This window comes from Schistocerca gregaria, unplaced genomic scaffold, assembly GCF_023897955.1.
Source record: "Schistocerca gregaria isolate iqSchGreg1 unplaced genomic scaffold, iqSchGreg1.2 ptg000181l, whole genome shotgun sequence".
In the NCBI taxonomy this organism is placed as follows: Eukaryota; Metazoa; Arthropoda; class Insecta; order Orthoptera; family Acrididae; genus Schistocerca; species Schistocerca gregaria.
This window is the reverse complement of record NW_026061731.1, coordinates 272307-284995: the sequence shown is the minus strand read 5'-3', so window position 1 is coordinate 284995 and position 12689 is coordinate 272307. Positions and strand designations below refer to the sequence as shown.

The following is a 12689-nucleotide window of genomic DNA, read 5'->3' as shown; positions in this document are numbered from 1 at the left end:
GCGATTTCTAGCAGTACGCCAACCAATAATCGCGCGGGTAGCGGTCTGGGACCTGGAAATCCAAGTTTGACGGAAATGCCGACTCAGCACGCGATCCTCACCAAACTATGTACGCAAGAGATCTTTCAAGTGTGCAACAGTATGGCGTGAAGCAACCCCCTGCATAAAATTCGTACCTGTAACATTTCGGCGTACCTCGCATACGTCTACATCTATACGTCTTAGTTATTACTCTGCAATTCACAATAAAGTGCTTGGCAGAGGGTTCCATGAACCACCTTCAAGCTGTCTCTCTACCGTTCCATTCTCGAACAACACGCAGGAAAAACGAGCATTTAAATTTTTCTGTGCGAGCCCTGATTTCTGTTATTTTATCTTGATGATCATTTCTACCTATGTAGGTGGGTGCCAACAGAATATTTTCGCAATAGGAGGAGAAAATTGGTGATTGAAATTGCATGTGAAGATCCGGTCGCAACGAAATAGTGCTTTTGTTTTAATGATTGCCACTACAATTCGCGTATCATGTCTGTGACACTATCTCCCTTATTTCGCGATAATACAAAACGAGCTGCCATTCTTTATACTTTTTCGATGTCATCCGTCAGTCCCACCTGATGCGGATCCCACACCGCACAGCAATATTCCAGAATAGGGCAGTCTCTTTAGTAGACCCGTGGTACCTTCTAAGTGTTCTGCCAATGAATCGCAGCCTTTGGTTTACGCTACTCACAATATTATCTATGGTTCAAGTGGTTCTGAACACTATGCGAGTTAACTTCTGAGGTTATCAGTCCCCAGAACTTAGAACTAATTAAACCTAACTAACCTAAGGACATCACACACATCAATGCCCGAGGCAGGATTCGAACCAGCGACCGTAGCGGTCGCGCGGTTCCAGACTGAAGTGCCTAGAACCACTCGGCCACTCCGCCGGCCGGATTAATCCTACTTCCCTTTTTGGGTATTGATGTAACTTGAGGAATTTTCCAGTCTTTAGGTACGGATCTAGCTGTGAGCGAGTGGCTGTATATAATTGCTAAAGATGGAGCAATTTTATCAGCATACTCTGAGAAGAACCTGACTGGTATCCGATCTGGACCGGAGGCCTTGCCTTTATTAAGTAATTTAGGCTGCTTCGTTACCCTGAGGATATTTATTTCTATGTTTCTCATGTTGGCAGTTGTTCTTGATTGGAATTCAGGAATATTTACTTTGTTTTCTTTGGTCATGATGACAGTCTGAAAAACAGCACATCGAATTTCCCCTAAGAAAAAGGATCGAGTCACCGAGACTTTTTCGTCATGTAACTGGGATTCCACTACAATTCTAGGATTCTCGGTAGCCCAAATTCTGAACATGTAGGTGCTGGGCTACGTCTGTCCATAGCGGTTTGACAACATCGTCATTTTCTCCCATTTTTCGACGTGCTCCAGTGCGGCTGGTCGCGTCGGAGGTTCGAGTCCTCCCTCGGGCGCGCGCGCGCTCGCGCGCATGTGTGTGTGTGTGTGTGTGTGTGTGTGTGTGTGTGTGTGTGTGTGTGTGTGTGTGTGTGTGTGTGTTTGTGTTTGTCCTTAGGATAATTTAGGTTAGGTAGTGAGTAAGGTTAGGGACTGATGACGTTAGCAGTTAAGTCCCACAAGATTTCACACACATTTGAACTTTTAAGTGCTCACACCAAAAATGTTTGCGCATCTGACTCCCTCACTCACTACAGTTCATTTTATACACGATTATCCTGTGTCGTTGCTGTTGTGTTGCTGTGCAAAGCCATCTGTTAGCCTTTTTTGCACTCGTTTTTGGTTTCAGGCATGTTATCAAGTTTTACCTCTGCACCTCTATTATTCTGCAATTACTGCATTTTCAAATATTAATGGACTTTTGGGTCACCTTGTAATAAAACAATGCCAATGTTTTTTCGCATCTGTGTTTGTACGAGTACGAAGATACAGGGTGTCCAGAAAAGGATTCCTGATTTCAAAATTAAATATCTCGAAAACAAAGATAGGTAGAGGAGTGCAGTAAACAGCATGATTATTGTGGAAGCTGTAAGAAGTTTATACAGCAGTTTGAAATAATAGTTACAAAAGCTGCTAACAGATGGCGCTGTAATCGCCATACGTAATACTCAGTATAAATAGTGATCCGAAGCCCAGAGCGATCTGTACCACTATTGAAACGTGAAAGGAGGTTAGCGTACCGAAGGAAGAGATTAAAACCATGTACTCCATTGAACAATGCGTTTTTCTGGTGCTAGAGTACCACAGGTCAGATGAGAGTCCTACGGCAACAAGGCGAAGTTTTCAAGCAGGATTTAATGTTCCAAAAGGACCCGATGCGAAAACCATTCATACGCTCTTCGCAAAATTTCAACGAACAGGCACCGTAACTGATCATCTAGTGGGGCATGTTGGCCGCAAGCAAACCGCAGTTACGCCTGAAAATATCGCCACAGTTTCTGGAATTATTCAGCGAAATCCAATATCATTAGTCCGTAGAATTATATCTGAGACCGGTTTGAAGCGTTCCAGTACGCTGAAAGTACTGAGAAAGACCTTACACATGTTTCCACTCAAAAATCAAACGCACCAGGCCATACCCGTACGAGCTGTGCAACAGAGGGTTGCCTTTGCCAATCAGATGCTCACAATGATAGTGAAGAATTTGACGTTGGCTGCATCTGGTTTACAGATGAAGCACACTTCCACCTGAATGGATACGTGAATAAGCAGAACTGGCGATTTTGCGGTTCCGGCAAGCCATATTGGTCTGAAGCGAAACCCCTGTATTCTCCTAAAGTTACTGTGTGGGCTGCAGTATGCAGCAGAGGCATTATTGGCCCTTTTTTTATTCGAGAAACGGTCACTGGTGCACGTTACGTTGCAATTTTAGAACAATTTGTCGCCACACAGCAAGCGTTAGAGAATCGACCACGTACTGAATGGTTTATGTAAGATGGAGCCCGACCACATCGGACCGAACAAGTGTTTCGCTTTCTTGAGGAATACTTTGGGAATCAAGTCATTGCTTTGGAATATCCCAAATTTACTGGTGCAGGCACCGTTTGGCCTCTATATTAGCCGGATTTGAATCCCTGTGACTTTTTTTGTGGCGCACAGTGAAAGACATGGTCTACCCGAAGCATCTCGCCATGCTGGACGAGCTTGAATCGGCGATCTCTGTGGCATGTGGATCCATTACAGTTGAGACACTACGAAACGTGATGGCGAATTTCATTCTTCGTTTGCGCCACCTCTGTAATGCCAATGGTGAACGTTTTGAAAACATTGTGATGTGATTGTTTGCAATGATTGTTTTCATACGATTATTTCACCTATGTATGCTGATATGAGCTGTACAGCGTACAGTGCCATTTGTTAGCAGCTTTTGTAACTATAATTTCAAACTGCTGTATAAACTTCTTACAGCTTTCACAATAAACATACCGTTTACTGCATTCTTGTATCGATCTTTGTTTTCGAGACACTTTATTTTGAAATCAGGGAGCCCTTTTCTGGACACCCTGTTCATGCTGTAACATCCGCCATCTAGGTTATAGCTGATTTCCGGTATCGGTAGATTGAATCGACTGCTGACCGTATCCGTAACGTGCACGTGGCGTTGTGTGCAGACTGCCAGATCACGTGTCGCTGGAGGAGGGCGCGCTCTTGGAGCCGCTGTCTGTGGGGGTGCACGCTTGCCGTCTGGCCGGCGTCTGCCCGGGCTGTAAAGTGCTCGTCATCGGCGCCGGGCCCGTCGGGCTGCTCACCGTCGCCGCCGCCAAGGCGTTCGGCGCCAACAAGATCGGCATCGCAGGTACAAAAGTGCAGGACCTTTGGTTCCGTGACAAAGTTGGGGTGACAGTGACCTCTGATGATTAATTTGGTTGGTTGGTTTTGGGGTTTGACGGGGGCTAAGCATCGAGGTCACCAGTCCCCTTTTCCAAACAGACATACTTGTAATAGCCCTATACAGTAAAAGCGTAACCTCTGCACCCAGAGGGAGGGAAGAAATGGTTCAAGTGGCTCTGAGCGCTATGTGACTTAACTTCTGAGGTCATCAGTCGCCTACAACTTACAAGGGAACCTCTCCATCGTCTCCCCCCCCCCCCCCCCCCCTCAGATTTAGTTATAAGTTGGCACAGTGGATAGGCCTTGAAAAACTGAACACAGATCGAGACAACAGGAAGAAGTTGTGTGGAACTATGAAAAAATAAGCAAAATATACAAACTGAGTTGTCCATGAGCAAGATAAGCAACATCAAGTAGAGTGTTAGCTCAGGAGCGACGTGGTCCCGTGGTTAGCGTGAGCAGCTGGGGAACGAGTGGTTCTTGGTTCAAGTCTTTCCTCGAGTGTAAAGTTTGATTTTTTATATAATCAACTTCGTTCGCCAAAATTCCAGGCCATGTTCAAATTTGCTTGGGCATAGCAGGATTTGACGGTCTACACACGGAAAAATTTTTAAACGTTAAAAACATATGTTTTGACAGAACACAGCGAAAACTGTGCGACTGTACAACTGTTGCATTCATTTGTTGCAGTTTATGTGTGAAACTCTGATGTTTTCATCACTTTTTTGGGAATGATTATCACATCCACAAGAAAACTTAAATCGGGCAAGGTAGAAGATTCTTTTTACCCATTCGCCAAGTGTACAAGTTAGGTGGGTCGACAACATATTCCTGTCATGTGACGCACATGCCGTCACCAGTGTCGTATAGAATATATCAGACGTGTTGTTCTGTGGAGGAATCGGTTGACCTACGAACTTGCCATCAAATGTTTTCGGTTCCCTTTGGGGAGGCAGGTCCTTTCGTCTACTAATCGCACGGTTTTGCGGTGGGGTCGCAAAACACAGACACTAAACTTATTACAGTGAACAGAGACGTATATGAACGAACGGACAGATCATAACTTAGCGAAATTAAAGCAAATAAACTTTTCATTCGAGGGAAGACTTGAACCAAGGACCTCTCGTTCCGTAGCTGCTGACGCTAACCACGGGACCACGGTGCTCGTCAGCTCACATTATCCTTGATGTTGCTTATCTTGCGAATGGACTACTCAGTTTGTATATTTTGCTTATTTTTTTCATAGTTCCACACAACTTCTTCCTGTTTTCTCGATTGATTTGTGTTCAGTTTTTCAAGGCCTATCCACTTTGCCAACTTATAACTAAATCTGAGGGGGGGGGGGGGGTGCGATGGGGAGGTTCCCTTGTTAGAACTAATTAAACTTAACTAACCTAAGGACATCACACACATCCATGGCCGAGGCAGGATTCGAACCTGTGACTGTAGCGGTCAGGGAGGGAACACCGAGGGGGGGTTGGTTCAGAGCTAAAATGAACACCGGAGTAACACAAAATAGAGGACACTTGAAAGATCAGAGCAAATAGTTGACTAGAGTAAAACAGACTGCAGTGGTTGATGGATCAGGTGTAAAGTCAGTCTCTCAACTACAAACGAAGAACCTCCAGCTGGAAAGCGTTGATAGAGATACCAACACAACTTGTTACCATAAAAGACACTATTTTGGTATCCACTTCACAATTAAAAGTCGCTGGAGTGTGTGTAGCCTGAGAAATCGTGCGAGAGCGCCCACACTGGTTAAATTAATGGACTGCCACAAAGGGGCTAAAAGGGGGCAGTCCATCAGAAGATGGACCAGTGTCAGCCCTGCATCACAGCGACACTTGGGCGTGTTCTCACGGCGAAGGAGATAGCTGTGGGTCAACCGCATGTGTCCAATTCGGAGACGGCAGAGAACAACCGAGTCGCTACGCCTGCTCTTCAAGCATGCTGATTAAGTGATTTTATTTTCTTGCACCAGACGATGGAACTTTAACTGTTCCGAAACCAACCGTGTGTACACAATAAAAGCTGGGAGATTAAGCAGCTTTCGCGGTTTCTTAATTTTCCAAAATGGGCTTGTACAGTTGCGGCTGCCCCATAACATGAACTCTTAGAGCGCTCCAGACTAGAGGTCTGCTAATGGCGTTTTGTTCTCTTATACTCGCTCGAGCCCAAAACCAGAGACAGGCTGAGTTAGTTTATTCCACATCCTAGCCCCTCTGAAAACGGAGACTGTACTATTTTGGCTGCTGAGAGCGGCTCACATTCGCTCAACGACGCTAAATAAACATTCACGTATATTACAAAAAGAGCGTAACGTGTTACTACGACGTTATAATTTTATCCTAGCTTATCACCAGTCTGATGTTTCATCACTAGGGCCCGATTTTAATGACAAGTCATTTTTCTGAACTGTGGAGTGAATTTTAAAATAATTTATACACAAATCTAGGCATTTTAGTGTCGTAAAGTGTATTTTGATTGTTGATATAAACTCATTTCAACAAATTTTAGTAGTATGTCATATTGCGCCTAACTTTTAATATAATAGGTCACATTTCTTTCAACTTTTGCCAAAAATTCGTATACTGTTCTTCTCGTATCTTACGAGACATACGAATTAGAGAAGGAATATGTTGCTCACGAGACAGTATATAACGTGTTATTATTAAAGGTAAACAGATAAATTAGTACACAGCTATACGTTTCAGGACTGTAGCAGAAAATCGGTGTTACCACAAAAGTCGTTTCGCGAACATAAAACATTGTTGCGCAGAGTCGACAATATGCTCTCAGAGCCAACAAAGGCTTCTGCCGTAACAATCATCGCAGCCGCACAGGTGTTCCCAGTAACCAGTTTGAATACAGCCTTTGCCTTGTTCAACATGCCTAAATCAAAGTGCTCCGATAGCTTGAAGTTGCGAGGATATGTTCGAGAGTTTGGAGAGAAGTTCTTCAGTACTGACGGCAAAATTATTATTCTGTAGACTATGTGAAGTTAAATTTAGTGCAGAAAAGTGCTTTAATGTGCAACAGCACTGTAATACCGCTAAACACAGCAGCTGTGTGAAACAAAGTACTGAAAATAACAGCAGGCAAACACTGTTATTTGAACAAACAGGTCAATCCTCAACCGTGCAATCATTCTGCAAGGATCTGTGAGATGATGGTGTCCTGCAACATCCCATTGGAAATGCTGAAGAATCCACGCTTCAGACAGTTCTTGCAGAAGTACACACCACATCCAGTTCCACATGAATATTCACTGAGAAAAAACTATTTATCCATGTGCTACAATGATGTGTTCAACAAAATACGAATTACTATTGCTGAGCAAAAGATCTGGCTGTCGATTAATGAAACTACGGATCTTAGTGGGTGATACATTGCAAGTGTTGTTGTTAGTGTTCTAAAAGTTGATGGCCATGGAGAATGATCCTACTAACGTGTGAAGCGCTCGACAGAGTAAACAATTTGACGACTGATATTTTGTTTGACAACTCTCTGAAGCTACTGTGGCTAGATGGTGTGAAAAGAAAGAACGTTTTGCTGCTTGTAACAGATGGTGCTTCATATGGCTAAAGCATCCAAAGGGCTTCAGATTCTCTTGCCCCGTATGGTGTACGCCAATTGACTTGCACATGCGTAGCACAGAGTTGCCGAAGAAATGCTGTCAAATTACCCTGACGTGGACAAATTAATTTCCCGTGGCAAGAAAACCTATGTGAAGGCTCCCCTACTGATGCAGAAATTCACGAAACAAGCAACTTCAACGTCCCTCCCACCTAAACGTGTTCTTACACGATGGGGTTCTTGGCTCAATGCTGCTGAGTATTGCTGCACCAACTACACGCAAATAAAGACAATCTTCCTTGAGCTTGGTAGCGATGAGTCAAGTGCTATCAAAATTGTGAAAGAAGTTTTTACAAATTCATTGTCTCAAAACTTGGCATACATCAACGCCAATTTTTCAGTGATATCAAAAAAGCCATCTAACGACTGGAAGCTGTTGGCACTCAGCTATGCGAGGCCCTTAGTATTGTGCAACATGTGCAGAGTGAGTTTGAATCGAGCTCGTTGTCATGTGGCTGACAAAGTGAAAACCAAATTGCAAAGTGTTCTCCCAACATAATCCTGGATATTCTATACTGTGCAAAATTAATGACAGTCTTTAAGGGAATGCCGCAACATTTGGAGATACTGAAACAAAGCTGAACTCCAGTGACTTGGCTGCCTTCAAATACGCTCCAGTGATATCCTGTGAAGAGGAGCTTTTCCAGGTGCAAAACTATCCTTAGCGACAACCGTAGGTCATTGACAATGGAAAACTCGAAAATGCACCTTGTGATCCAGTGCAACTTTGAAGACACTGAAGATTGACATATTAAATAATGGAAATGCTTTAAATACTATGTAGAAATAAAAAAAATTGTTTCGCTGTTTCGATAGATGATCTTTTCACTGTACTTTATGTTTAGAAAATAAAACAGACATTCAAAAAATATAGGTGCAAATGAGCCAGAAATCCTAAAGATAGAAAGAACTATAATTACAATATTTTGAGAAGGTAATTTTATATTCCTTTATGGTGAATAAAAAATTAAATAAACAAGCAAGAATGCTTTAAATAAACTTCTATTACGTCGTTTTTTATTTTTTAAGGTCATATTTATGTAAGCTTTAGGTCATAAATGCTTACATATTTCACTTCTTTTAGGTAATTAAAATCCGGTTCCCTATTCATCACATATCTGCCACAAGGCAGATGAAATTGAAGGCAATATTATAGAAATGGAAGACTACTTCATTGAATTTGTGATTGGAGACATGATGTGCAAGCGAGAAAAATTTCACAGTTTAAATCCTAATAAGGCCTTGGAGTAAACGATATTTCGTCAGAACTACTGACAGCCTTGGGAGCGCCGGCCATGATAAAACTCTTCCGTTCGATGTGACACATGTATGAGACAGACTAAATACCCTCTGACTTCAAGAAGAAAGTAATAATTCCAATTCCGAACAAAACAAATGCTGACAGGTGTGAAGGCTATCGAACTGTCAGTTTAATAAGTCATGGTGGCAAAATACTAACACGAATTATTTACGAAAGAATATAAAAACTGGTAGATGTTTTCCACTTTTCTTAAACACAAACTTTCTGTGTTTGTTTTCACACTTCACGCATTTCACCCTTTCACTAGTGTATTTAATCAATGGCACTATATCCAACAAAAAGTTGCAATCACACACAGAACTCTAAGCAGGATGGTTGACATGGAAATTCATGTGTGTGTGTATACCAAACAGAAGAGATCTGTAAACAGTGTTGTCAACATACTAATTTTGCGGTAAAAATTAAAAGTTAAAAATTAAATACGCTTAATGTAGAAAAATTACTCACATTTTACAAACAAAAAATTGCTCATTTTGATTGCATCCACAAATCACACAATAACCAACTAATATACTATGCAGTACATTTTTTGATGGGTGTGTTAGAGCAAATAATTTGTAAAATCTCATAAAAACGTGATTTTAAAAATTGTTATGATATATTTACGTAATACAGATAGCTGAGGAAGAGAAGACATTGTAGGCAGATGGATGAGTTGTATGTGGTAATATAACAGGAAATTTGGCATTACTTGGCCTTCCTAATTCAAAAGAAAATAGTTATGAACATTATAAAAATCTAAAATTTGTGCATAAAAAGAAAGACTATGAGTGTGTTACACGTCTAAATTTGAAGGTTTTAAAGCAAAAAATCTTTCAGGTCACTAGTATTTGCGATTTGTTTGTTACATATTTTTAGTTCAGTACTATATTAAGAGTTATTAACAAAATTCACGTTTTTCATAGGCCTGTATCAATTTAAAATCAAAAATTGGAATTATTTTATTTCTTAATACAAATAATACGAAAGTCTAGTGTCAATTTTTTTTTCAGAGAAATGCATTACTATGGAGTGACATGAATTGGACGATTTGAGATGAAATCGCTCAGTTTTCTAATTGCATGTAAGTTACCAGCCACTGTACGCTACAGCTGACGACGTGGGACCTAACCCTGTCGCCAACGTAATACTTAGCTAGAGAAGGATTAAATTACTTTAAGACACACAACAACAGATGATTCTTATAGAAATTTAGTTATGTGAAGACGTGTTTCGCTCATCTTCAGTTGATGAGATACATTTACGTGGGCGTGTCGAACAGTATACATTTACAAGGATGAGCTGTAAAGTAATGCCTCAGAATTTTGTATGTGAAAACTATTATAAATTTTTAAATGAGAAAAAATTATAAACATTGTCAATCTTTATTCTTCACATCTACATATTTGTTTCTCAACGTTGACACCCGTAAAATGCATGATTTTTGACGAAGCCACAATCTCATCTCTGATTCCACCGCTTCGTCAGTATCGAAGCGATGTCCTCGAAGGTGTTCTTTGAGTTCCAGAAGTAGGGAAAAATCGGATGGGGGCCAAGTCGGGGCTGCATAGAGTATGAGCGAAGACAGTGAACCCAGGGCGTTGGATTGTTGCAGATGACTCAGCGCTCGTGTATGGTCTGGCGTTGTCATGCAGTACCTTGCAGTGTTCATTTTGGTGCCTTTAGACACGGATTCCAAATGCATCACCCCTTGAACATCCCAGAATAATGTGAGCATGAGTTTGCCCGCTGAAAGCATGGTCCTGAACTTATTTGTCGCAGGTGATGCTATGCGGCGGACGTTGTCGTACTTTCAGAGACGATACGGTGAACCCAGCTTTTGTCAGCTGTCACTATGTTGTTAGGGAACTCGTTATCCTCGCGCTCATAAACCAAAAGAAATTGTTGACAAGTTCAATCTCCTCTGTTTCATGTCAAGAGTGAGCATTCGAGGCACCCACCGCGTACACAGTTTTGTGTACCGCAGTTCTGCAGTGATGGCCCCTATGCTCTCTCACGATGCGCCACACTTACCTGAGAGCTGTTTCTGTGTTAGCACACAATTTTCTCTGGTGACTTCATCAACTAGTTTCCGATGAGTCTCGTCGGTTGTCGCACGCAGTCGTCCACTCGTTTATGTTACCACCACTGTTTCCTTCACTACGAGCAGGAACAACGCAACTTCGCACGTTAATGATGTTGATACAATCACTATTGTACACAGCACACATTCTTTTATGGAAATGAAAATGAGCATTTGGCATCATTAGCCGGGAGGCCCCTGACGGATCAGGTTCGGCCGCCTTGGTGCAGATCTTATTATATTCGACGGCACATTGGGCGACCTGCGCGCCGGTTGGAGATGAAATGATGATGAAGACAACACTACACCCAGTACCTGAGCGGAGAAAATGCCCTACTCAGCCGGGAGTCGAACCCGGGCCGCTTAGGACGGCAGTCCATCACGTTGACCATTCAGCTATCGGGGCGGACATTCTTCTATGAATTTCAGTTGTAACCACGTTTTCTGATGTTAGAAACACGACTACAGCACGCTGTTTCTCATGCACCTACATAGTTATGCTATACACGGTCATGTTACACGCTATTATTCGGAAAAATGGAAAAGAGTGTATGGCATTGTGGGCCGGGAGTCCCCCATTCGCGGAAGTTCGGCCCCCGAGGGCAAGTACTTATTGCATTCGACGCCACATTGGACGACTCGCTCGTCGGAGATAGGGATGACATGATGAGAACAACACAACACCCAGTCCCTGAGCGCAGAAAAACTCCTGCCCCTGCCTGGAATCGAACCCGGGCCCCTTGGCGTGGCATTCCGCCGCGCTGACTACTCAGCTAACGATGTCTTCTATCGGAAGAGGGTTTAACTTGCGTCGGCGAAGCGGGGATGACGACTACGTAATATGCATGACATGTAACATCCCAACCGATCAGAGTAAAAAATTCGGAGATGCTACTTCCCAGCACGCCCTTGTAAAAGAGAAATTAAATACGAAAACTTTAATCTCACGAAGACAGTTTATTAAATAAATGCAGATAAAACGATTAGTATGGAAAGAATAATAATTTCAAGCGGTTTTGTGTAGCAGACAAGAGTGCCTGTTACTTTAGAGAAGAATAATTTTTTTATTACTTACAAATTTAGGTTATGATGAATAAAGGGCGCCCATTCTGAATCAGTGCCCTAAGAATATAACTGAGTATTCGCGGTCGATCTTTGACTTATAAAAAGAACAGAGGCTCGAATAGAACCAAATCACTGTTCCACATACATATTTATGTTTAGTTGATAGTTAGATGCATTTACTTTTATTCTGTAACTTGTAACTCCTGTTTTCTTGATTATATGCTTTGGACTTCACTGATTCACTAGTGAAGTACAGCTGTCACCGTTTGGTTGACTTAACCTTTGTTTAAGCTTGTCTACAACTTACAATTTTCTTATACAGTCCGAAATCAGTTGCGATTATAGAAATATGAAGTAGCCCATATAAAGACGCGATATGCGTTTCTGTATAATGAAAACGGACTACGTCAAATTTCTTGCTTAATAATACAATGTGGCTACTGTAATGAGACATGAAAAGTTGTTTTACATGTATATCTTTTCACACTGATGTTCTATTAGGACTTAACATAAATTGTTACCTACGTACTAGCTAACTCTGTTTGTTAATTTAGGATGTCATTTGCATAAACGTCTCTCTGTAGGCTGTGGGCCACAAAAAGCTGAATAAACAGTAAAACGCTTCATGAAATGATTTGTAAGAAAAAAATTAGATCTGACAAGCATCTGCCGCGCCTCTGAATCATACAAAAAATTATGTGCAGCAAATGAGGTGCCAAATGAGAATATTAAGTTCAGAGTTTAACTTAGAATT

General features: G+C 41.9%; 1 protein-coding gene across 1 annotated transcript in view; it reads left to right on the top strand.

The window, feature by feature from the left end:
* The window catches only part of LOC126304640 (sorbitol dehydrogenase-like), an 80826-nt gene that overhangs the window by 51340 nt on the left and 16797 nt on the right, over positions 1–12689 (top strand). The window contains exon 7 of the mRNA XM_049991795.1: positions 3632–3816. Within this exon, the coding sequence (XP_049847752.1) occupies positions 3632–3816 (185 nt within the window). The remainder of the gene's footprint in view (positions 1–3631; positions 3817–12689) is intronic.